We start from the raw sequence: 27159 nt of genomic DNA, 5'->3' as shown, positions 1-27159 counted from the left end.
CCGCGGCCTTCAATCAGGGATGTGGGCGGGCCGCTCGACAGCGCGGGGCGGGACCTTCCTTTCGATGCCGCTATTGGCCTCCCGGGCCGTCTATCTCCGTTTCCCCAATGCCCATTGGTGGAGCGCGCCGTCTTTCCGGCGGGGTGAAGCGCCGGATTGGCCCGCGGTGGGGCGGGCGGGGCGCTGTCGCGGCGGCTGCGCGGGGGACGCGGCGGGGAGGGTCGGACCAGGAATTATTGTTATTTCTTTGTTTCGCGGGGGAAAAAAGGGGGGAAAAAGAGGGAAAACCGGAGAGGCGGCCGCGCGAGGGACCCCCGCGGGGGCGGATGGTGCTGCCGTGACCGGGCAGCGCGGGGCCGGGGCGCGCGGCGGGGCCGGCCGGGCCGGGCCGCAGGCGGCCGGGAGGATGAAGCGGCGGAGCGCGGACTGCAGCAAGCTGCGGCGGCCGCTCAAGCGGAACCGCATCACCGAGGGCATCTACGGCAGGTACCGAGCGGGCCGGCGGCGGGAGGGGAGGGGAGGAGAGGACGGGCGGGGGGGAGGAAGGACGCGCCGCCCCGGTCCCCTCGCGCCCCCGTCCCCTCAGCGGCGCCCCGCCCCCCGGCCCTGTCAGCGGGGCCACGCGCGCCATGGCGCCCCGGTCCCGTCCCCCCCCCCCGCCTCGCTCCCCGGCTTTGCCCCGCCCCGCGGCCTGCCCGCGCCGGCCCCCGCCGCCCCCCAGCCAGCGCCGCACTCGGCCGGGGCTGGGGAAAGGAGGGGGGGGGAAGCTGCTGGCCAAGGTCCTGCCGGCGCGGCCGGAGGGAGCGGCCTGAAGCTGGTGGGAGCCTTCACATCCCCCTGCCGTGCCCCGTGTGCTCTTAGAGGCGCTGCTGCTCGGGTCGGGAAGCTCCGTCCTCACGTGGTGGCCGCGGTCCCTGTGCTGTGGTCTCCGCCGTGAGAGCGAGGGACGCGAGCAGGGTCTGGTGTGGGGGATCCTGCAGCACGGGGGATGGAAACGCAGCCGGTGTCTGAGTCGCCTCTAACCTACGGAACGAGGAGGCAAACTGTAGTAAAACGAGGTCCGCGTTCTTGGCCATGAATGGTTTGGAATAAGGGCATGCTTTCCAGGGTGTTTACATGCAGAATGCACTGAAACAGCGATTCTGAAGCGTTTACTTGTTGTGAGTGTATTCAAAGAGTGTTTTAGAGCTTTGCTTCTTGAGTATGCCAAGTTTTACATGAAATGGAGTAATTGTGTATTTCTGAATGACGAGGAGGTTGGTTTAGTAGAGGCTTTCCAAAGTTACACTGTAATGTCCCATTTCTGTTCCTCGTTTATATATGCAGTGGCTGGAAACTTGAGCAAACTCATATAATGCAGATTTGCATATGGAAATGGATGATAGTGGGCTCTGGCTGTAACAAACCTGTCACAATATACTGCTTATGCTACTTGTAGTGAATCTCCACGTGAGAGTAGAGTAGAGAGTGTGCTGTTACTTTAGACTCCTGGGTTTTGAGAAAAGGGTGCTTGGAATGTCAAACCAAAAGCAAGCATTGCTTAGAAGTTAATCTTTGAGATGAGTAAACTTGGGAAAATTATTAAAATATAAGCAATTCCTTTTATAATTACTTAGTTTTCCAAAGTCATTCAAAATCCTGTGCTCCCAGTTACCTTTGAGGTGACTGGTTGGAAGGGTGGGAAAAGAGGAGGGAAAACCAGGAAAAGATGAGCAGGACACCAGGTGATCAGTGTGGAGAGCTGTTGTAGGTCTGTGAACAGCCTAGAGACACGTCTGGCTGCTTGTGCTAACTTCTGGAATGCTTAGTTCAGAAACAGGATTTTAGCCTTTGTTTCACGTGGCATTTGGATCAGCAGAAGTAGTCAGTGACCTCAAAGTATTGTCCCCCAGAAAGAAAAGAGAAGCTAGTGGAAGGCTTTCCTCTTTGGAAGTATGAGCAGAGAGAAGTGCTTTTTCATGGGTTTACATGGATTGTGACTCTTTCCCTTGTTTCTTTTGCTCTCCTTTTTTAGTTTTGGGCTTTATTACTTTTTTCCTCTTTGCCCCTCATAATTCAAGGAGGTTACAACAGGTAGCTTCTGGTATAACTCTAGATTTCTAAAGTTTTGTAATTGCTGTAGTTATTTACTCAACTTATCCTAATTGTCACCATCAGCTTACACAAACCCAGTAAACAGAACAATCAGTAGGTAGCATCATAGTGTTACAACCGAGCAGCTGGGCTTGAACAAACAGCATGATTGAGATACTTAAGTCTGGTGGGATTTCTGTTTGCTTTTTAAGGCAGATGTTAGCATCCTTGCTCCCTCCCCAGACTTTCAGTGCAGAGCTGTAACAGACACATGGGAGTGCAGTTGAGAGCTGCAAAGCTGAAGAGCTTGGGAGCAGGTGAAGCAATGAAGGCATTGGCCTGCGGTAAAGCTCTGGTGGCAGGTTTGCTACGTGTGTAAATAAAGCAGAGTGTAAGAAGCAATAGGAAAGAGCTTCTAGTCACAGAACAGAGTTAGAAATGTAATATCCAGGCTTGCACTGAAATACGTGAATATTCCATCTCCCTGAATAAGTGGTTTTGCCATCTTCTGGAGTATCATTTCTAACAAGTTGATCTAAGGGTTCACAGCCTTTCCTAACTGAAATGTTACAGCTGTAGGTCTTTAAAGCCTTTTCCCCAACATTCACTTCCAAAATCAAAAGAGCTGTTTGGTCTCAGCCCTTCAGAAACACTTTCAAAGTTATTCCTGACCAATCTTCCCCACCAGATTTTCAACAGCAGCCTCACTGTCTTATGCTCCTTTAGACTGCTTTTCCCATGCTGCTGGTTTTCCTTCCTTCTGCTTTCTGCCTTCCCTTCCCTTCCGGTTTAGTTTTACTCCCCATCTACACCTCCTTGGGGCTTTGCTCCTGTGTTCTGCTGCCAAGGCCCTGACTGCCTGTGGTGTAGTAGCACCATTTCAAGTGAATGTTGCCACCTCTACCCTGAAAAACCCAACAAACCCCAGTCTAACATTATGTGCAAGCATGGTAAGGACTTGTGCTATTTAAAAGTATTGCAGTATCTGTGGAAAGAACGTTACTATAATTAAAACATATCTGTGCTTTCAGTCGAGTTCCAAACCCAACAAACTGGGGGTAGGAATTGAGATCTCTTGTTATTTCCACAGTGTGTTCACAACCTTTTTGCCTTTTCAGGTTTTAAGCTATAAGTTGCCATTGTTTTCCGATGCTTGAGTGATGAACATCTATCTACCTTTGACACTGCATGCATTAAAAACTTAATGAAAATATTCATTGCAGCTTGTCAGCAGTTGGGCAATTAAAGTTTACTTGTTGGTGCTTGTTTCTAAGTCTTCCCAGTCCTCATCCTTCATTATTTAAAACCCTTCAGCTTTGCTGCTACTGCTTGTTTGGGCTTTACTGAGTCCTGTTGGCACTTGGTACCAACTGTGTAGCTAGTTCAGTTTCAAGATGAACTCCACGTGTTAGTGGCTTAGTTTATGGTGCCACATCCGCTGTCTTCTGCTGTGTATCCTGGATTTCTTGACAAAACTCCTTAAATACTGCATGTTCCTTTAGAATTAGGATTTATTTTTTTTTAGAGCTATATATGTATTGCCCTTTATCCCAGGCCTCACCTGGGCTGGCAGCCAAGTGGGAGGATGTGGCTGTGGTTACTGAGGTACCTGCTGCTGGCATGAAGGCAGCGGGTGCCCCTGGGCATCTCGTGCTGGGCGGCGTTCCCTTTGCTGAGGGATCCTGTAGTTCTTTGTGTCCCCTACCCTCTGATATGGCTCATTTCCAAGGACTTGATTCTGGACTCTGCTGACAGCCAAATAAACTGTAAGGAAAACCAGTTCATTACTAACTCCAGGAATGTGGCCTTTTTTTAGGCTTTTTCTTAAAAACAATAAAGCCCCCAAATCCATAAGGATCCTTCCTACTGATCCATTCTGACACTTTTTATAAGCTTCCTATATGGGGAAAAACATTTTCTTCTCAACCTGCCCTGGAGGTCTGTAACAAACCAGCAGTGATATTTTTTTATTACATAAATTCAGGTCTCATATCTAATTTAGCTTACATTTAAATGTGTTCTACTATGTCAACCCAAACGGCACGTGTAATATTGCTTCCCTCTGCCAGTGACTTTCATTCCCTGCACGCTGCAGTTCCTTTCGCTTTATTTTACTTGTTCTGGAGTGTTTTCAGCTGAGTTACCACAGTGGGCTCACAATGCTCTTGTTTCAGTACTACAATACTGATTGCTGCTTAGCTGCCTGTGGTTCAGCAGTCTCTATTGCACTTGCTTCCAGAATTACTGTAAGAATTTTCTATTTTGTCTTCCTTTACTTACATTTCCATACTTCAGTGATTACTGTGTTCTTCGCCATATCAAGACATTGAATCAGTAGTCAGGGAGGCTTCCTGGGATTCTTTACATTTCAAATTTCACACAGTGATTTCCAGTGTGCATACCACGTTCCAGCAACCATGGTTTCTCTTGTGCATATTTGCTGTGCTCATTCTGTACCACTTTTCTTCCCTACTAGTAATAATCTTGCATATATATATATGTGTGTGTGTATGTTTACATATACAAAGCTTTTTTGCTTGAAAGTCTCCAGTGAACATCCCCAGTGTTCTCTCTGGCATTGGGTGGATAACCTAGACGTGGTGACTGTTTGGTAATTCCGTGGCATGTTAAAGTTCACCTTTCTGTGTTTGGTGCCCTGCCAGCCTCAGGATCCTTCCGCTCCATTGTCTTGTGTGAGCCAGGCTGCACAATGAAACATGCCATCAGTTCTGCCAAGATTCACTTTCCAGCCTTAGGGACTTGCTGATAACAGAGGCATAGAATAGAAGCTTAATTTGCTACCAGATAGGATTTGGGTTCATAATTGGTTGGGGTTTTTTCCTAGTGATTTTTAAAACTATTTTTACCTTGTAGCAAGCACAAGGTCTGTTTCTGTGGGGCAGGAAAAAGAGAACAAAGAACAGTAACAAAGAACAAGGGGTAGGGGGGGAAGGAAATGGCATCTGGCACTTGAAGCGGGGGGAGAATATGGAGGAAAATGATATGTTTGCAAATTCAAAGGGGTAGCACAGCCACGTGGGGTTAGGAATAAATGTTTCTATTCAGTCTGCATTAGGAATACATTGAGGTTTCACAGGATTTCCAGCGCTGTGGTCACTGCTCCTCCCTGTGCAGTGCCCTGCTCAAGTGAATGTGGCCATCCTTCCCCTCATCTTCTAGTACCCCATGAGAGTAGATGCCGTGTGCCAGTTGCATAGGGAAGGCCCTGTCCTTCTTAAACCTGTCAGCTCACTGAAGTCAGAGTTTTCTGACATCTGTCAGAACATTAGATAACCCAGATTCTAGGTACTTACTGTAATGAGAACAAACTCGGAATTCTAATTGGCATCATGGAATATGTTTGAGCCTTTCTAATACAAGGGTTCCAGAGGTTAGAGAGCACTTTGCCTGCTGAATATTATCTTTAAGTGAGGATACTGGCACAGCAGCTATCAAAATTGGAGAACTGGGCGGATGTGCCCAGAAAGATCAATGTCTGTCAGAGGTTCATGGGCACCCAGATGGCTGGTGCTGGATTCCAGAGGAGTGTGTGGGGAGCAGGTAGCAGTAGAGATACACTGAAGGGGAGGAGGAAATCTGGAAGGGATTAATAGATTGAGGAGCAATAATGAAGTAAAAGGGCTAGTACAAAGAAGAGGGAGGGAGGAGGGCTACTGCTCAATTCTGTTAGTCATTTCATTCATGTGGTGTGATCTGAATGGTGTGTGTCGTATGGAACAAACCACAGAGGAGTGATGAGCCTGTCCAGAGATGTCCTCACCCTGCTCAGGGTGTAGCTCTCACTGGAGGTTTCTCAGCTATGGCTACTTTAGGTGTTCACTACAAAGCAGTCTGTTCACTAAGCACTTGCAAGGTAACTGATGAACTGTGTGCTGGGCAGGAGCAGCAAACCCCGGTGTGCAGCACACCTCTGTGCAAGAAGGGTAAGCAGAGATCTGTGTTTCTGCCTACTACATAGCCTCGCTGCCAACTGCAGGCTGCAGTGTGCGGCACCAGCAGAGCTCTGTGTGTGACTGTGCCAGCACAATGTAAACCCTGCCCGTTTCGAGGAGGGAGCTGATGTCTGGAGGCTGCTACCAGTATCACTTTCTAAAGCTGGGCTGAGTGTGCAGCTCTGCTCTGCAGCCCTGCAGGCTTTAACTGAGGGGCGGCAGGTCCTGATGTGAAAAAGCCATTGATGGGGTATAGTACCCTCCTGATGCTTTCTCTGAGTGCATGTGCACTCAGCAGCTGAACGTACATGTAGAATATATTACACAACAGTGAACGTTGTTGCTGAGGCCAACCTAAGTGGAAGAAGTCTTATAAAAGAAATAACTTTCTTTTGTCTTAGTCTTGTGCTTATTAAATCCTTCATTGCTTTTGAGTTCTTCAGGTGACTGAGGAATAGGCTGTTTAATATTCTTGGAAAAACCTTATTACTATTGTTGTACTGTAACAACTCCACTTTAAAAGGTGGTAAATATCACCATGGCCTTTGGATTGATGCGAGTTTAATATTAGAAGTCACTGTAATGACTGTATCGCGGAACTCTGATTCAGCAAATGCTTTAACTTGGAGTGGCACTTAACAGTTGAAAAGTGTTAGTTCCGACAGCCTAATTTGCTGGGGAAAATGTAGTCTCTTTATAGGTTTCAGTGGCAGAAAAATCAACAATAACCGTAAGCTTAGCCCAGGAAGAAGTGCCTGCACAACACAACTGCTTTTCCAGCCAAACAGGCAGCATCAGGACTACCTGGTTGTGGTGCCTCTGTGTGTTTTTCTCAGACCTGAAGAGCTGCACGTGTAGGATTGACAGTGTGGTCAAGCCGAGCACAGTGGTGGCTATGTCTGCACGTGTCAGTCACCTTTTGTGCCTGAGTATTCCCTGAATGTGGCTGCTTTTGACAGATTTCTGCTGCAGATCTAATCTTTACATAAATAGAGACCAGCAGTGTATGCAAGCATAATCTACCAGGACAAATGTGACCATTTAAGGTGTTTTGGTGGGGTTGGTTTGGGTTTTGTTGTGGGTTGCGTTTAGTTTCTTTTAATACTTGTACTGTAGTTTTGCTCTCCTCAAAGAGGATGTTTTGACTGAGTGGCTGGGATGGTTCTGTAAAAACTGAAAAAACCAGGATCTTCCCCCCCCAGTCCCATTATGTTAAAATCTAGATTCAGAACGTTCAGCCAGGTGAGTTGGGGGAGTCTGAGGCTGAACATATTCCCATATGGAATATTTGCTTATTTGTCAGAGTCTTCAAAATGTATTTTCTATGAAGTTTTCTCTTAGTTTGTCCTGATTTAAAAGCATGAACTTGTGTGAGTACATTTAAAGCATGAACTCATGTGAGTACGTGTGAGTAGTTCCATGGGAGCAGCTCCTTTCACAGTGCAAAGCCTGGCATTGGACTTTTGGGGGGGAGCCTGATAGCATGCGGTCAGCAGCAAAGCCAGGCAAGAACTCTTCCCCTGGGGAGGCAGCACGGCCAGGCCAGTCAATGAGGGACGCTTTCAGGCGCACACAGTCAATCTTTGCTCGCAAGAAATCAAAGCTCTCTCCCAGTTGTGTGGTTTGGAAGCTGACCTTTGACAGCGTGAGTGATAATTGCAGGAGTAGTTCCGTTGCCTCCAAGCCTCCACTGGTACCTGACACTGTTGATAGAAGGTTTTTGTTTTGTGTCCTCTCTGAAGAGCTTTCAGGTTCATGAACAGTGCAGAAACTCGACTCTACCTGGCACTGTGCAAACTCCTGGCAGCTGACCAGTAGACAGCCAGCGCAAAGTTCTACTGATGCTGTTGGCATGTGATAGAGGAGGAAACAGAAGCAGCTAAAAGGAAAAGCTGTGCTTGATTTAAAAGATATGTTTGAGAAACCCCACCTTTGCGATAGCCCAACAAAGTGCGACAAAGTAGTTGCATTCTGGGGAGCTGGAGTAACGTACTACATCTGTGGATGCTGGGATTTGAGGAAGCTTCCTCCTTATCAGCAGAATGGATCAGGCTGATTCCTTAAGTGCTCCTGTGTTAGATACAGTCTCAAAATATTTTGAGATAATATTTTGAAGGATCATGAATGGTTCAAAATGTGGGACTAAGAATAAGGGAAACGTGCTTTGAAATAAGTAAAAAATAGAAGTTAGACTGTCTGGTCTCCTGTGTCTCCATTTTTCTGTTGCGGTTTTATTTTATATTTACTTTAATATGGATGTTTTCAAACATAACACTGACAACTCAGAATCAAGCCAGTCTTCCTAATTGCTATAGTTATAGGCCTGGAATATATCTCAATTTATTGGTCTTGCAGTTTCTATGTTAAATGTGGAAAATGAGTTAATATCTGCAGTCTGAGGAGCAGGAGCACAGACATTTCCGAGCTCCCAGTACAAGAGTGCAAAGTGGAAGAGCACTTCAGCTGTGAAGTCATACCTGTGCCTGTGTAAAACTGCCCTGCAGAGCTGAGGGAGGTGATCCTGCATGTCTGCAAGGGCAGTGAGCTCTCTCTGTTGCTTTGCTACTTTAACACAAATGCAGTTGAATAGAATTAGCTTCATTAGACCAGGCCTGGTTTTAATAGAATAATAATAAACCTACTGTGTTGTAAATTACTTTGGATGAAGTTTTCCTGTCTGTTATAGTTGTCTATAATTTTTATTCTTGAACTAGGTCTCTCTATTGCAAATACTCACCTGAAATTACCTTTTTTTCTTTCTCCCCCCTCAGTACTTTCCTGTATCTGAAGTTCCTGGTAGTGTGGGCCCTGGTACTGTTGGCAGATTTTGTCCTGGAGTTTAGATTTGAGTATCTGTGGCCATTCTGGCTCTTCATCAGGAGTGTTTACGATTCCTTCAGATACCAGGGTTTGGTAAGTATAACACACATTCCCTCTGTAGGGAAATCCTGCACAGGTTCAGGGCATATTCCATGTTAGACAACTGGCTTCATGACACTGATGAAGCTCTTCACAAAAGGAGGAATTTTCAGGTGACTTTAGTGCCCTGGGCTCAAGCGTCTCCTCTCTGACTACCTGCTTTGTCTGACTGCCTGCAAGTGGAGGTGAAATATGTAGCTAGCAAATGTTCACCATAGGAAAATATTGTTTGAATTCCTGAGGTTAGTGAGTTGGTTTAGATCCCTAACAGGGTTTTCTTCAAAATAAAACAGAAGCCCTTAACTGTTTAGGTCTTTCCTGCACTTTCAGAGAGTAAATGACCGTGCTGGTTGGTTGGGTTGGTTTTTTTTCCAGAAGCAGAATACAGTGATGATAATATTATATCAACAGTGTAGATGAAAGTCTTCAAGCAAATTAATAAGGAGTAAATGTAGCTGTTTGGAGTCTTGTTGGGAGAGTGTATGAGCACAAATTTTCACGTTGTACCTGTTCTCTCTTAATCAGCCAAGTTTCTGCTTGCATTGGCTGCACTGCTCTATTTCTTTGCCCTGGTTAGAAGCAGCATTAGTGTTTCTGTGTTGAAATCATTGTGGTGTCAGCATTAATAAACTGGTAATATTTGCTGAAATAAACCAAAGCACTCTTCTTTCCCCCACCCCTCCTTTCTTCTAGGCCTTTTCAGTATTTTTTGTTTGTGTAGCATTCACATCAAATATAATATGTCTGCTCTTCATACCAATACAATGGCTGTTTTTTGCTGCCAGCACCTATGTTTGGGTACAGTATGTCTGGCACACAGGTAGGTCACTATTCTTCATTGATTTGAATATGTATCTTGCAGCTTTTAGTAACATGCAAAAACCCTTTTCTGTTCGTTACCACATTTGTTTTAATGCAGTTATGTTAAAAAGTGTTCTTTCATTAATATGCTCAGTTGCACTTGATACACATCTGGGTGTATCTTGTAGTAATCAGGAACGCCCGAGCAGTGGGACTGAAGGTGCATGAACAGCAATTCCAGAGCAGTAAAACAAATATTTTCCTAACTTCAAAACAGTTCTGCAGCAATTCAGCAAACACAGAGCACAGATACAGGAAAAGCTTGTGGCACAGAGTTATGTTCCTCCCATCTTCCACTAGTGTGCCGTTCAGTTTGTATTACCATAGTTTCAGTTCGTATTAGTCAGATCTTTGTGTCAGCTGGATTCAGTTTCTGAGCAAAAAGGCTGATGTCTGCCCCAACAGTTTGGTGCATGCATGGAGAAATTTTCTTCCCCAGTGCCCTTTTTTTTTAATCCTTACTTGTTTGGCTTTGTTTTAATAAATCCTTAGGTTCTGGGTCAGCAGCTGGCATCAGCGGGAGGTGGTTTAGTTTGCCTGAGCGCTAACACTTGACATGGGTTCTGTGCCTGTCTTTCACACAGTCAAAATATTTTAGTAATAAAACTGTTTTTAGAGGTAATTTCTCACTACCCAAGTGGTTGGGATTTGAGGCTTTTGTAATATTTCATGCTAGACTTGCCATCAGATCCCGAGAATTTGCAGCATCATTTCTCAGCTGGCTGGTGAAAGCAGTCATCTTTCTGACAAGTTAGTAATTTATCGTAATGACAGTGTGGGAGCTAATGGAAGATTCTGGGAACCAGGTGCTGCCCAATTAAAGTACATACACAATCTGGAGCTATTTTTAGGATTGCATTCACATGTTAAAGCACTATTTGATGTTGTTCTCAGGGTTAATGCTAAAAAACCCTGAAGGAGAACCATGATGGGCCAGTTTGAACTGTAGCTATTGAGCTTGTTTAATATTTTAATTCACTGCAACCTTAGGGATTCTTCTCTTTCAATGTTCATGTAAGTCACACGTATGTATGTAATCAAGACCTTTTTTTAGCTCTATGAAACTGTTGTCATGTAACTGGTATAGGTTTGTGGGGATTCACAGTGGCTATATTGCAAGTAAAAGTGGTGTTTTCCAGTGGCCAGGATGTTGAAGACCTTTGCTTGCTTGGCTGCCACTTTCCATTCTCTCCAGTAGTGCTGGAGAGAAAAACCAATAGAGCATCTTGAACAACCCCCTCGTGTAGGGTTTTGAGCCGCAGGCTATTATCCGTATATGGAGTAACCAGTATTGTACTTACTCACTCCTGTTTTCTCAGCTGATTTGCTCACTGCTGCTACCAAGATATACCTAACTTGGAGTGAGAAAGTAGTCCAAGCTTACCACTTCTGACTCAAAGATCATAAGCTGTAACATTACCTCATCTTCTGCAGTTCCTTCCATTTGTGTTCTTTCTCTGGGTAGGGTTTTGTGCCAAGCTATTTCATTAGCTGTGCATCTGTTATTTTTCACTGATGTCTTGTAAAAGTAATAAAGCAAGATAAGGAGATGAAAGTTTAGATTTGGGTCAAAAGAAAGACATCCTTGATACTTTATTCTGAACAAAACCTCTTACAATCCCCTGTAAGTCTGAAAATTACCCTTGACTTTTGGAATGTTTTAAAAATAACTTGATTTGCTGCTTGTAATACATTACTGAGGTGTTTTTCTCTCTTCCTTCTGTCAATAGAGAGGGGTGTGTGCTTGCCAACAGTATCACTGTGGATACTTTTTGTTTATATCGAAGCAGCCATTAGATTTAAAGATTTAAAAAATTTCCATGTAGACCTTTGTCGTCCATTTGCAGCACACTGGTGAGTGTTTTCTTGTTCTCCTTAGCTTTATTTTATGAGAGAAATTAATATTTAAGGCTTTCTTATATTGGTTTATGGCTCGGCTGTTCAGTTCTCCCCTCACACATCTGTCATTAAATCCATGAAAAATGCATGCTAAGCAATAACCAAGTGCAACCTATCTGAAGATGCAGTGCTTGTGAGCTGCGGGGAACTTGTAGCATGGATGTCCCTAGTGTTACCTGGCATCAGGTTACAAATTTTGTATTCACATACTGAATAGATAGTAAAAGTAGCAAAATAGTTTCACTGATAATTTACGTATACCATTACAAAAAAATAATCCTCTTTTTCTGTAACAAAGCACTCCTCTTTTTCCCCTCCAACAAGACAGGCTCTCATGAGTGTCTGATTTCATAATTCACAAGAGGAAGTGAATAAGCTGCAGGTTGAAAATCATGACAGAAAATAAGACAACCGCTACTTATTGTATCACTTCTTTGAAAGTGATAAGAGTGACTTCAGGCAAAAGACTCAGCTGCAAAATATCCCTATCTGGAGGAAATGTACTCTTATTCCACAGGTTTTTGGTATAGTATCCATTGATTGGGCTACATTTAAAATGTGTCCTGTTTTTCCTGGAGTAATTTGGTCCAGTTCCCTGTGATACAGCCTCTAATAAATTAGACATCTGTCCATTTATATTGTCTCCATTGTGCAATAAGTCCCTTAAACACTAATAAAGTTCTGTAATAGGCTACAAAAGCACTTTAGGAGCTGCGAAGAAAGGTCTTTCTGCTGCTGAATTGGATGCAAACATTTCAGCTTGTCATCAGAGTTTTAGCACTGTAGCTACAGCTGGCTTTACACAGCATTACAAAAGAAGCTTCGACAGAGATAATGTCAGATGCATATGCAAATGATTCTTGCATTCTGGCAGCTTACTTAGACATACAATTTGCACAGCGCTGCTATTACTGAGCAAAGAATGAGAAGATTGTGATGGTTAATAGTCACCTGCATCTGAGTTCTCCCCTGATCTAGGATACCTTCAGTGTTTAAAATGCAACGCCACTGTTTTGTTAAAATACTTGTCAAAGATCAATTTATTTTGATTCAGGGATGTTAGCTCACTGATGGAGTATCCGTGTTAATAAATACTCCAGCAGGGTTTGTTGGCATTCCGTGCTGGTGCACTTGTCACAAGGTGATACTCAAATCCTGCGTGATGAAGCTGATACATGGGGAAATAATTCCCAAGTTCTGTAATGCTTCTGTCATCCCTGTCAGCAAATAGAAGAGCAGAATCTGGCTGGAAGGGAAGTTTTCATATTGTATCTGTCAGTAAGATCAGTGGAAGAACCAAGTTTAGGGATGAGATGTTTCCACTCGCAGCTTCAAGGTCAATCCCGTCAACAGGAATTTCCGAAGGCCTTTTGTTGCCCACAGCCAAGGGGTCGGTTTCTCCTTCCACTGTTCTGGATGAATGTTGCTAACACATCTCCCACTTTAATGTCTTAAATATTACATTGCCCTTTAGGAACGAAACTTGGGAACTTCAGCTGTATTTGGCTGTTATCTCCTTAGAAGATGCATGATTCTTAGTCTGGTGCTTGTCTAAAAGCTGTCTTTGAGTAGTGCCATTGCATTGTCATAATCCTTTAATTTGTGCTACACTTAATTGTTGTCTGCAATGAACTGTAATTTTATCTCAATAAAGAGGTGCCTACGTTTTTAAACTGTTAACTGTTGTACAGCAAAAAACATTTTATGTATAATTTTCTGTGCAACGTTGTCATCTAGATGTATTCTCAGCTATATAATTTATTACTGTTAATGATGATTTATTAATTTACTATTATCCTTACATTTGGAATGATAACGTTGCTTTTTTCCTAGTATTGGCTACCCTGTTGTGACTTTGGGCTTTGGCTTTAAAAGTTACGTCAGCTACAAAATGCGTTTAAGAAAACAAAAAGAAGTGCAGAAGGAGAATGAGTTCTACATGCAGCTTCTCCAGCAAGCTCTGCCCCCAGAACAGCAGATGCTACAAAGGCAAGAGAGGGAGGCAGAGGAAGGCAAGTTATACTTATTACTTAATGTGTTCTCTTTATCTGCTATTTAAAAAACCTGCTAAGGAAAAGCTTTGTTAGTCCACATTGTATTGCTGGAAATACAGGGAACTTGGAAACAGAGGAGCCAGAAATTAAATGGTTTTGGCAGTGGTTAGTATGGCAGTGGAAATGAATTATGTCCTCTGTTTAGTTCTTCATTAGCAACTGCATCAATCTAGTCAGTGCTTCATGAAGCACAAGTATCTATTATTCAGTCCTTAACTGTTTCCTGCCAGTAATGATAAAAAAAAGTCTAATCATGTGACTTCTGATTTTCCTTTCTAGATAGACCCTAATACTGATTGCTTTCTGCAGAAAGACTGATATGTAGCTAATGATTTTTCTTTGTCACAATATTGATTGATTTAATGAACTAAGTATATTTTTTGTTTGTTTTGGTATTGCAGCAGCCAAAGGATTATCTGATATGGATTCCTCGATACTATTGCAGCACAATGGAGGCATTCCAGCCAACAAAAAATTATCTGCAACGTTGCCAGAGCTAGAATATAGAGAAAAAGGGAAAGAAAAGGACAAGGATGCGAAGAAACACAACCTTGGAATAAATAACAATATTTTGCAACCTGTAGACTCTAAAATACAAGAAATTGAATATATGGAAAACCATATCAATAGTAAAAGATTAAATAATGATCTTGTAGGAAGTACAGAAAACCTCTTAAAAGAGGACTCATGCACTGCCTCATCCAAAAATTACAAAAACGTCAGTGGAGTGGTGAACTCCTCACCTCGCAGCCACAGTGCAACGAATGGGAGCATCCCCTCCTCATCTGCTAAAAATGAGAAAAAGCAGAAGTGTGCCAGCAAGAGCCCAAGCACACACAAGGACTTAATGGAAAACTGTATTCCTAATAACCAGCTAAGCAAACCAGATGCACTGGTAAGGTAAGTTTGATCTGAACATTGTGTAACAGCCTGTCTTACCCTCCTTCTCTCCTGTACATCGGAGCTTTTTTTCCATAGGAAAATATATCTTATGATCCTGGGAAGACAACAAAATTGTCTAGTGATGGAACAAGATAACTAGGAACTAGGCCTTTTGGGTTCTGTTCCTAATTTTTGCCTCTGGTTTGCTATGCAGCCGTGAGCAAATTGCTTCCTTTCTACCTCTGTACACAATGCTTGCTTACCTCACAGGGGCGTTGTGGGGCACAATCAATAGCTTGACAATTGCTTCATAGAAGGCATGAGAGAAACGTGGAGAATCACCATTACAGAGCTCAGTGGATGTGTTCATCACAAACCTTCCATGGAGTGACCTTTAAATCTCTATGGAATTCAATGGGGTTTGATGGTGCCTGAACAGGTTGTTTTATCTTTTTGTTTTGTTTTTCCCTTGAAAAGCCCAAAATGTTGGGCTTTTGCTTTAAGCTTCAGTTCACAAGTAAGGATGCAAAGTATTAGCTACTGTGCAAGCCCTCAAAGTTCTAAGTTCAGATTCTTGCTTGCATATCTGCTGCCTTACTGGTTTAAGAACAGGTCCAAAGGATTTAATTTAGCTGCCTTGTAAACTACAAAGATTGAAAAACTCACGTCTTTACACGTGCTTATCTGAAGTTTCAGTGAAAATGTATTTGTGAAATGCAGCTAAGTACTTGCAGAGTATAAGTGAAGACATACGGTGCTGTCATGTTAGCAGAACAAGTACTTGTAAGAAAAAGGGAGGAAATGTTCAGACTGGGGACAGAGATACATCTAGAACAAAGCTGTTACATAGATATGCACTTTCTTAACATTCCTGGCTTATGTCTGTCTTTCTCCTTTTCTCATGTGCTGAACTCTTGTGTTCAAACCCTTTTTGGCCAACTTAACTGGCAGATCAGGTTCGTTGGCCCTGTGGGTTCCTTTTGGTAATAGGAGTTTTGACTCTGGTCTGTCTCTGAGGATTTATGCTGTGTGAATACAATTACTTCGATGAAAATGTTATTTTTCTCCTCTGCTAATCACTCTGTCACTGCTTGGTGTACCTCTGCCAGTTACATATCCAGGCTAATTGATACCTAATGTCTAGAGAGAGCTTGTATGAAGAAAATGAGAAACCAGCTAATCAATCTAATCTGTGGATTGGATTCAGCTAAGGTTAATGGGATACAGATGGCTGTCTCTTCAGCAAAGCTGCATCTAAAGAAGCCTGTAGAGGACTGCTGTATTTGTATGTTGCCAGTTTCAGATGGGCATCTCTGTGCTCCTTATGTTACTTGCTCACTGAAGAAAACAGGTCAATTCAGCTTTGCTGCAGTTTAAAACATAATTCCTAAGTGCTGAGAAAAGAGAATGACCTGGAAGACTCAGGCTTTTGTCCCATGTAGCTATGACAAGAAATGAGATTTAAACCTCTTATGTTTTACATTACACATTGAAATTTTTATATGCTGTGATGTGAGCTTACTCCAGGTTGTCATGGTCATTGTCCAAAGCAGGTTTTCTAATGCAGAAGTGGGTATACAGTAAATTAGACTGTGCCCGTACAGGGTTCTTACTCCTCTAATTCACTGGGTAGGGACAGAGTACACATTAGCATACTCTGAGCGTGCCTTTGTGCAAGGTAGCCTTACTCTGCCCGGAAGGAGAATTAAGCTACTTCAGTCTTTGTTTGTCAAGTGTTTCTCTGTGATGTGTGGGTGTGATGTGGCTGTTGTGTTAGTAATTCCTGTAGCTGCTCATTGAACATTGATTTCCCTGTGCAGGCAAGCCAGGAGCACTTAAAACACCAACATCCTGTGTGTTACTGCTCAGTTTCTTACAAACAAGATGACTGAAATCATTCTTGAAATGCAGTTTCTATTCAGATTGAGTATGTAACTCCTACACAATGGAAGCATAAACTTACCTGACAAATTGGATGGGGTAGAATGCACTTAAATTTAAAAATTCATGTTTATTTTTTAAAGCTTGTCAGTTATCCTGTCCCTGGAGTGTAAGGAGTGATTTGTTCATCATCTTTTCCACTTCCAGTAGTATTACTCATTCTTGTTATTAAACTTTTAGTCTGCATCAGTGCTGAAGCCTGAAAAGGGCTGTGTGGAGTCCTGCCTTTGTGTCTGACTTTCAGATCAGATCTGCTCAGCTTCCAAATAAAGAGGCTTTTTATAACTTCTTGTCCAGCAGACTCACAGCAGGATGTCAAAACCAAGCTGCTTTCCTTTTGTGTTCACAAATGACTTCCCTGGGCTGACTAACCCCTATTAAATGTAAAGTATGCCTTAGGACTGCTGGGGACTCAGCTTAACAGGGGTTATTTGGGAACAAGTCAGTATTGCATGCTGCTAAACTTTTTCTCTTAGCTACTTGATGTGACACTTTATATCTGAAAGGGTACTGCTGATTAAGTTAATGTTTTATATATACAATATTACTCTTATTTGAAACAGCGAGGTTTTCTTCTTGCTCTGTCTGGTAAATGGTTAGTGCGCAGAGGAGACGAAGTTGCTGCTCCCCGTCTTTAGATGTTTCAGTGAATCTTGTGTTACTGTCATCTCAATTGATAGAGGAGAGTGATTTAAGAGAATGTGTCCCTGCTGATCAGCCTTAAAAGTAACCTCTTGGGGGTTTGTTCCTACAATTGAAGTAAGTGTGTACTTCCCAGTGGATGCTGAAATCTGCTGTTGGTTTGTCAAGAACTTAGTAATTGAATCTCTGATCTGAGCTGTTCATTTCCCAACACTGATAACTGAGCCAAGAGGAATACTTTTGGGATCTAGCAGAGGGATGAGCTTGGTATCTCATAATACTTCATGCTGTTTGTCAGTAGGTACAGTGCGGATTGACTTCTTGTTGCTGTTTCAGTGTCACTTCTGAGGCACAGCAAGTTTTGTTCATGGTTTAGGGGTTTGATATATGGAACAAGTCCAAGCTGGAATCGCTGCAGACTTTGTGTGTGTTGCATATTACACAGTGTTTCCTGCCTCTAGCTATTTGCACTCTTAAACCCAAAAAGGCACAAAAAGCCACAGTCAAAAACCTGGCAGTGCAGCTTGGCAAAGCTGTTTGTATCCAGAGAGGTCCTGCTGGCACACGAGGTGTGGAAACAACCTGTCTCATGTACTAATTATTCTCGGAGATAACAATGACATCTTCTGGCAGTTGGACTAAGGAAAATCTCTGCAAAGCAAGAGCTGGTCTACCCACATTTCCTTTGCTTTACTACAGCCTGATGTTACCTGCAGAGACAGACTTGAAGGTTTTAATGTAAATTTATCTCCATTTGGTACTAATAATTGTCCATCTTTTGTGGCACTGTTGATGTCCTAAGAGTAATCGCTGCTGCTTTCTTATCCCCCTTGCCTGAAATAGCATTAGTGTTCCAGGCTTTTTGCTGTCAGCTGCTGTGGGGGTCAGCATTTCATGCGATATGATGGGAGTGATGGGAAGCATAGAACACAGAAGAAAAAGAATTAGGAATGTAAGTTAGAAATCATGGCGATGATCCTTCTTGCAGACCATTTTCAAGCCACTGTCAACATAGTGCTTGGACTGTTCAGAAACAGAAAAACCTTCTGCAGTGCCAGCTGCTTAGATCACTTCTGTGTAAGAGAAAAGTAACTTGGCTTTCTCTGTGTGGATTACTGTCTTTTTGGTAATGAGAAGTGCTCTGAGAAACTGCTAGTAACAGCCTATTAGTTACAGCAGGAGAACTTCAATGCTGTGGGGTCACATTGGCTACTTAAAGAAGTTAGGTTCACTGCAGGGGATGCATATGCCAAGAGACTGGGCCAGAACAGAGCAAAGGAGGAACATGGGTCTCTTAGAAAAGCATCTGAGGCCTTCTGGGGCTTAAAAAACTTTAATTTCTATATAAATTGTGTTTTAATTTGTGTACAATTGCCAGGTGATTATGGAATTGAGTTAGCTGAATGAGTAACCAAGCAACAAGGTATGTTATTCGCCAATCATCAATACTTTGGAGCGTTAAGCTGAATTGAGTTGTCTTTAAGTTGATCCATCCATTTCCCTGAAGCATTTGGAAAAATACTTAGTCTTGGAGGTGATTACTGATGAATTCTCTTCATCAGCGAGATCAGGAATGATGTGAGGTACTGCCAAGAAAAGAAAATGGGTAAATCTGCATTTATAGTAATGGCAAACTGCTAAGAAAAATTGGCCTTGGTTGTGTAAACAGCACAATGTAATAATCTGCAGCTAAACCCTCATCTGAAAAATAGTTTTGTGTCAAAATGATTTGTGGTTTGTGCAGCAATAAAGCATCTTCTAGAACTCTGGTTTGCTTCACCCCCAGCTTGTAAATAACTTTCCCAATAAGCCTGGAAATAAGAGACTTAAGCAGAAAATGAAATGGTAGAAAGAATAGTAATAATTTTAAAAATGCTGTCTTCTTGGGTCATTTATCATTGCAGTAGTGGTGCAGACTGTTACAGGAGGGGCAGCTCACACACTGTTTCGTGCTTGTAGCAGCACAGCTTTCTTTATGGCGTTGCATTGCTTTACCTTGATGATGTGCTTCCAATTTAGAAAGCAGGTAGCAGAAGGGGTGTTCTTCATCTCCTTCTATTTCTGGGAAAATGATAGATGACCCCTCTCTCTGCAGAGCAGAGCTTTGGCTTGCTGTTCCACAGGGTGACGTGTTCAGGCTGAAAATGTTTGACTGATAAGAACATCATTACACAGTGGAGGATGCAAGGAGTACATGCGGTTTTGAGGGGGAATTAACTTCATGTGGCTTGGTTTTCTTAATGAAATTTTGTTTCTAGCTAATTGTGGCAGGTCTGGGAGACAAGATGTAAGGAAACATTTGGTCCTTCCATTATGATAGTGAGAAGCATTTATTTGCTCTCTAAATTGTAGAAAACAGCTGCTTTGGTATTTGAAGCTGTAGTGAAAACTACAGCATAATGAAAAGGATTAATTAAAATCTGGTAAAATCTTACTTTAAAATGTATTTTTAACCAAGCCCCTTGCCAGATATATTTCCAATGGTTTTGTCTGCCATTGACTTGAAAGAGATGAGTTTCCTTTGTTAATTCTCTTCTGCCCCATTGGAGTTGCACTACAGTAGCTGATCACTCACATAGATTGATCATACATCTGATTGATTGATACATCTGTTATTCTGTTCAAGTCAGGTTATCTGTACTGATAGGAGAGATTGTTTCACAACAGAATAAAGACTATTGACTGCAAGATGCTGTGAAAAATTGGGGTGCATGGAAGCCCAGAATCCATTGATTAGGGTAAGTTGAACCAGTGGAGTTGCCACTTTTGAACTGCTGAGCCCACCGTGAGCTCGTTTGTAGTGGCTGGTAAATTGGAGAGTCTTTGTGTTTTAATGGGCACACAGGGTGTACAGCTCCCACTTTACACCTGCTAGCAGTTTCTGAGAAGCAGCAGCTCCTTTGCAGCATGTACTCAGTTAAGGTTGTGGGTGGGCAGTGCCGGCTGCTCATGGGCAGTCGTTGTCTCTTGGTGCCTGCTCTGCCTGGATGCGTTCTAGTGATGTGGCTGCTGGGTTTGCATAAATGGTGGAAGCACCCAGGGTTTGAGCAATTATTGTTGAGTTTAAACCTGCAAAAAGGTGAACGTTTGATGCTTGGAGCATGCTTGAAAAGTAAAGGCAGAAGGACATCCATGGGGTTTTCGTTCAGTGTTCAGGCAGGATTCGAATGATGTACGAGTGTGTAACACTTCTTGATCCCAGTTCTCACAGATTTAATGTACACAGTTTTGGTTGGACACTTTTACCCAGGCTGAGTAAAAAAGAAGGTTGTGGCCTCATATTTCCACTTGTTTGGCAAGCAGCATCCTCTCTGCTCACGTTTGTGTGTGCTCTCTGGATCCTGCAGGGTTCAGCTCTCTACAGCACAGGCTGGACCAGCCCCATGAGCACTGTGGGTGCAGAACCCTTCCTGGAACTGCAGGAATGCCATGAACCAGATGGCTTCAGAAGTTGGAACTAATGTCAATGCTTTGTTGCCAGAAACACAAATTCAGTTGGTCCTGTGCCAGCACCTCTTGATTTATCTGAGCTTTACCTGATCAGTTCTTCTTTTCCTGGAATACTAAATACCCAAAATAAATCCTGGTATATCTTATTTGAGCATTTTGACATAGTTATAGGGGAAAGGATATTTACAGCTGTTTTACTTTCACAGTTACCACTTTGTTATAGACATGCATGTTGCAATCTGTGGATAAATGCCAATGTAAAGTGTGTCTGTGTGATTTCTGTGCATTCCTTTATGTTGTCCTTCCAACCATATTTTCACCTATTTATGAAAGCCTATATTAAAACCAGTCAGCTGTTGCCATACAACAGCTTAATGCTTCCTACAGTGTCTTACTCTCTTCAATTACTAAGTTTGCTCTTTCTAAAATACTGAGTTACTGTTTATTGGGAAATTAAATTGAACTGTTATATCATTGCCCGACAAGTCTCCAGCTCCATCACTTAACATACTGAACACCAGGAGGATACATGCCTAATGGCATCTGCTGATGGGTTTTCCATTTTTAGTTTGTGTGCTGTGGTTACATGCTGGAAGGAATATTTGGTTAGGTTTGCAAATTCTTTTCCTCCTACAACAGAACACAAGGTGTTGAAATGATTTGTGGTCTTCCATCTGAAATGTGTATTTGCTTTGTGCTGTTACTATTTGCCTTCTAAGTAAAAGTTCGGTGGGGTGGGGTTTTTTCTATTTAAAAGTACATTTGACCACAATTTCTACTATATTAAAAGAAATTCATTTTATCAGTGGGGCAGTTCAAGTATAACTAGAAAGACAGCTTAGTACAGCTATAGAAAGTGGGATCTGAACCTTTATAGGCTGTTTCTTGCTGTTAATTTACCCAGTAGACCTCTTCAGTGCAGTTTTAGCCTATTACAGATATGCTTTTATGGATATCCAGAAGTCTGATGATTCCACATTTAACCTCTTGGTTAATTCACACAGGATGTTCTTATACCTCATATCGTTACAGCTCTCTCCGTAGCATTTTAGGTTAAGATTTTCCTGCCCTGAAGCCCAGAGGAGTGAAGTGTTTTCATTCTGAGGACAGAAAGCTCTAACAGTTCACCTGCACTAGTGAATGTCAGTAAGGGCTGTTCATTTGGGCTCTTGTGACAATTCTCCCGAAGTCCTAATGTTCAACTGCCACTAATTCTGTATGGAACTTTAGGAAGGAAAAACATCTTTGTTTTCTTTATGAACATTTAGAAACTTTGAAATCAATGACAATCTATTTGTTGGCACAAATGAGATTGTGAGAGTGACTGAGAGGCGTATTTGCTTTTAAATAAGTAGGTGACTGTGCTCCTAAAAAAGGTTGATTATTTACCTGAGATGTGCTTTTATTCCAAGAAGAAACACATTTTGAAATATATTTGGGGAATACTTTAAACTGTGGGGAAATATTTGAGGGGAGCTGCGTGCCTCTCTTCAGCAGCTTGGGGCTTATTTTAACCAGGTTTGGTAATAAGCTCACGTGAGTCTTGAAGAACTTTCTAAAGCTACAGTTAAATGTATAGCAGATGGCTCCTGTTCAGAAACAATTAAAAATAAATTTACTGACTCCTGAACTGTGGATGACTTGACACATCCTGGTTGTTCACCATGCACTTCATGTGCTTCAGGGAGCAAACCACGTTTAGGTGGGAATTCGGCAGCGTGATCGGCTATAGCTCACAAATGAAACTCTGATTTGGTGAGAAAAGTAGAATTTGTTCAGGTGTGCATCTGGCCTTGGTTACAGCCTTTCAGGCTTAGAGGGAAAATGTAATTCCATAATTCTTGTTCTAGGATTCGGCAGTGCAAAACAAATTCCTGTGGGAGGATATGAAGCGTGTGTATCACTATAATAGAGCTATATACGTAACGTTACATAAAACATTATTATTTAGCAAGGATAAACATAATTCCTGAGAGTTGATTATTTTAAGTCTGAAGGGCTGGGGGGTTGGCAGATGGTGCGATGTTCACTCTGTGATTTTTATATAATGTGCGTGAACCTTTGCGTAATTGGGAAATAAAGTTGAAATTGTCTCTTCAAATTGTCTGTTTTAGGCTGGAACAAGATATTAAGAAGTTAAAGGCTGACCTGCAGGCGAGCAGGCAGATCGAGCAGGAGCTGCGCAGTCAGATCAGTTCTCTGACCAACACAGAGCGGGGGATTCGGTCTGAGATCGGGCAGCTCCGCCAGGAAAATGAGCTGCTTCAGAACAAGTAGGTGCTCCTACACTGAGTTAGTGCTGCTGGCTGTAGTCAGGGGAAGTATTGTGTTAAGTCTCTACGAAATTTGCTGGCAAATCCAGCAAGGCTCATGTGGGACCACTGACAGCAATTTATTTTCAGTAGGTGAAATCCTCCGTTAAATCCCATACCTGTTACCTTCCAGATTACACAATGCTGTACAAATGAAACAAAAAGACAAACAAATGATCAGCCAGTTGGAGAAGAAACTAAAGGCAGAGCAGGAGGCACGAGCCTTTGTAGAAAAACAATTAATGGAAGAAAAGAAAAGAAAGAAGTTGGAAGAAGCAACTGCTGCACGTGCTGTGGCATTTGCTGCTGCTACAAGGTACTTTGTTCTACCACAGACCAAGCTCAGCTCCAGAATATCCCTGAGATGTGCTTTGGGGGGATTTGGGATGGCATTTTTCACTGTTCTCTATGTAAAACAGTAGTCTGTATTTATTTCTTTATTAGAAAGCTTGATCTGTGTTAAGAGGTCTGCTTGTGTTAAGGCAGTGGGAGGACTTGCTTCAGCATCTCAATGTTTTTTCTGCAGAGGAGAATGTACTGAAACTTTACGGAACCGTATCCGGGAGCTGGAGACAGAGTGCAAGAAGCTAACAATTGACATAAAGCTGAAAGAAGATCAGATACGAGAACTAGAAATGAAAGTTCAGGTAATGAGAAAGCACCAGGGGCTTAGATCAGCATCACAAGGAGTGAGTGCTTTCAGCCCTTGGAAACTGATGGAAGCAATCAACACCTTCAAGAATTATGTTCTTCAGATGTCTGTCTTGCATGTCTTGCATCAAGACGCTTGTTTGCAAGAAGATGGGTATGAGAGAGGTTGTCTCAGCTCCACATCATTCCATTGTTTAAATTATTAGGATTTTTTTCCCCCCAGCCAATGGTCGGGGTAGGCTGAGAATGTAAATCCCCTCAAGAGTTTTCATCTAATGTGAGGAGCTTGTTGCCGGTCTGTTTCACTTTAAATTTCACTGCTACCAAGAAAGATTGCTTGCTTTATGCAGTCTTAATCACTGGCCAGACATGTTTTGGTTTTTCCTGATAGTGCTTGGCTGTTGAAAGTACATTGTGCTGGACTTGTAGCAGATGTGTTGTCTTGCACATTCAAGTTTAAGAGCTTGGATGTGGGAGCTGAAGCTGACCTTATTCCTTTAAATTGTCTGTTCCTAAAGCGGTACTGTTTTTTTCTTAGTCAAAATTTTCATGCATACTTCCCAGCCACACAGTGCCTGACTCTTGTGTGCAGAATCCTCGCTCCCTCCTTTTCCTTTTTCCAAATTTCTGGGGTTGCAGCACAGCTGGGTTCAATGTGGGAAGTATTCTGAGGTAAAGAAACCCTAGAAATCCCTTTTATCAGCCAACTGAAGTAGCTTAAAGTGCTTCTTTAGTATCACTTTAAACTGTTTAGCAAGGCATCAGTCCCCATTGCGGCCATTTTGCTGTGGGAAGTGATGTCACATTCCACAGCTTGGCTGAGGGCTGCCTGGCTGCTTGGCTGGCACTTGGAAGGGCTGAGGAGGGCTCCTCCGTGGAGGCTCTTGATACAGATGAGAGAGGGCTGAGAGGCAGAGTGAATGGTACTTGCTCACTGCACTGTATTTATGTGTTGTACAATATGGCTTTAATCACTTGTGATGGTCGTGTATAATTACTGGAGGTAATATTACAGTGTCCTTAATTAACCATCATTTTAATTTTGCAGTATTAATACCAGGCCCAGTGGTGTGCTGTGGGGAAGAGAAAGACTTCTCGGTATATCTCACATGTGAAATCAATGAGAATAACATTTGTCCTAATTACTCCTCCAGGAACTGCGAAAGTACAAGGAGAATGAGAAGGATACAGAGGTGTTAATGTCAGCACTTTCAGCCATGCAGGATAAAACACAGCACTTAGAGAACAGCCTGAGCGCAGAGACAAGGATCAAGCTGGATCTGTTCTCTGCATTAGGAGATGCAAAACGGCAGCTCGAGATTGCCCAAGGTAACGCAAGATAGTTTAACTCAATACATAGTACTGACTGAAAACATGACAATAGAGCAGGAAGAATATCCTACCTCTTTATTTAGGGGTGAGCTACAGCCCCCACTCAGCATTTCAGTTTTCAGTGGGGTTTTGCCTTTTGTGGCTCTTCGAATGTGAACCTGGCCTGATTGCCCAGGCCATTAAACTGAAGACAAAAGCCATCAAGATGGGTGTTTGACTTAATTTATCATTATTTTCTACATTCTTATAAGCCATTACCGCAAAGCTGGAGAGTTTCTTTTAAAGAGTGGCACTGCAAATAATAGTTGCTATCTATTAAGCCCCTCTTCTTGAATACTAATTATATTTTATTACTCCTGAAGTAAATACAGCCTAAATGTTGGGGGAGCAAAGTAACCCAGCCAGTTTTAAACTTGGCACTGGTGAGGTGAGCATCGACACTGGTGCCGCAGCCACCAGAGGGAGCATGAAGCCAACGATAACTCCTGCACAGGTTCAGGAACCAATGAAGCAAAATTAAATAAAATTAAATAACCTTTTGATTTAACTCCTGTTTAATTTCCCTGCAGAAATTTGCTTGGCTGCAGGAAAATCGTTTCATTTCATTGGTGTTTGTTTTATTAATTGCTGTAGTGATGGTGTGAGTGTGCACAAAGGGGGTTTAGTTGAAGAACTCATCTCATAAGCAAATGCTACTGCTCTTGTGAGGTGCTTGTAAAAGGTGAATGGAAAAGAGCAAAGTTGAGCTGTAGAAATAATTGTTTGATGCAGCACTGAATCCAAACAGTGCAAAATCTGATGGAAGTGCTATTTCAAGTTGTGTGATGTGGTAACTAGAGGTAATTCACCTCAGCACAAAGCAAGAGTTACACAAGTTGTGTTTTACTGCTGCCGTGTTAGGCAGTGAATATCTCCTGGGTGTTTTGCTTCAACAGCTCTTAATGAACAGTTGGTGGAGGGTGAGAACACGCTGCGGGTTCTAAGTGATGTTGTTTGCTGTTTTCAGGGCAAATAATTCAAAAAGATCAGGAAATCAAGGACCTAAAACAGAAGATTGCAGAAGTCATGGCAGTAATGCCCAGCATAACATACACTGCAGCCACCAGCACTCTGAGTCCGGTTTCCCCACATTACTCTTCCAAATTTGTGGAGACCAGCCCTTCTGGACTTGACCCCAATGCCTCTGTTTATCAGCCCTTGAAGAAATGAATGCCAATTTTCTTTTTGCCCAGTAATTTTGTCATGCTGAAGGCATCACACAGGAGTGTCTCTTGCAGTCAAGATGAAGTTGTATTGTGTGAGACTGTATTTGTTGTCATTTAAAACAGGATAAAAGAACATCTGGATTGACTAGAACTGCCCATTGGTTTTTCTTGTAAATTTTTAGAAAACCTCACAGAACTTTGCAATTTATTTTCCTTGGCCAATGCATTAAAAACAATTCTTGGTTTTCAAGTAGCCAATTTTGCCTTTTTATGTACTCTTGCATGGTTTCCTCTTGAAAAACACAGGGCTTTGCTTGATTTTGAACCCTTTCTGCTTTTTGGTTTTTTTTAATAATCAAGTTGAATTTGCAGATTTGTTCAGGAATAGTGAGGAAAAAACCTTTAGTTTTTACAGTGAAAGGGTTAAATAATCCAACAAAGCTTTGATTTATAGATGTATCGAATACAAATATGTGATGTTGCAGAAGATAATTTGATTACCCCTCAAAGGACCAAACAAATTTCAGGGGCGTTGTTTAAGGGAAAGAATAAGAGAATAGCTGATGATGTGACGGTGGTTGTTGTGTGAAATATTTATATTCCCATTGGTGTTTTTAGTCATTGAGAATTGCTAACAGTCTTGTTCACAGTGCCTTGGGAAAAGACATTTCAAGAGGAAACTTGATAGTTTAAACTATTTTTTCCCCCTTCACTGTCATCTAGCTTATATATCAAGCTCATTACAGAGTCTACTGCAAATTGTACATGGTAATTTGGATGTTCATTATAAACCAAGGTTACATCTTCTGTTTATTTTGATATAAACTCAGCAGTGTTCTGTAAGTTGCCTTGATTATACTGCATCATGGAAGGCACAATATTCATACAGGAAGCGTTATTGTGAAGGCGGAGCTGTGCAATGTACTGTATACAAGAGACTGTAAAGCTGGCTAATAAAAGCTGCAGTTCTGGGTTTTTTATTTTA

General features: G+C 42.4%; 1 protein-coding gene across 1 annotated transcript; it reads left to right on the top strand.

The window, feature by feature from the left end:
* Positions 1–274: 274 nt before the first annotated feature.
* Positions 275–27159, top strand: MACO1 (macoilin 1). Its single transcript, XM_065697653.1, has 11 exons — positions 275–486; positions 8798–8939; positions 9639–9765; positions 11537–11660; positions 13539–13717; positions 14161–14659; positions 22789–22947; positions 23120–23302; positions 23513–23633; positions 24792–24966; positions 25976–27159. The coding sequence occupies exons 1-11, from the start codon at positions 407–409 to the stop codon at positions 26176–26178; spliced, it is 1992 nt and encodes a 663-aa protein (XP_065553725.1). The 5' UTR covers positions 275–406; the 3' UTR covers positions 26179–27159.

Source organism: Lathamus discolor, chromosome 18 (genome assembly GCF_037157495.1).
Source record: "Lathamus discolor isolate bLatDis1 chromosome 18, bLatDis1.hap1, whole genome shotgun sequence".
NCBI lineage: Eukaryota > Metazoa > Chordata > Aves > Psittaciformes > Psittacidae > Lathamus > Lathamus discolor.
The sequence above is the reverse complement of the archived record's forward strand: the minus strand, read 5'-3'. Positions and strand labels throughout refer to the sequence as shown.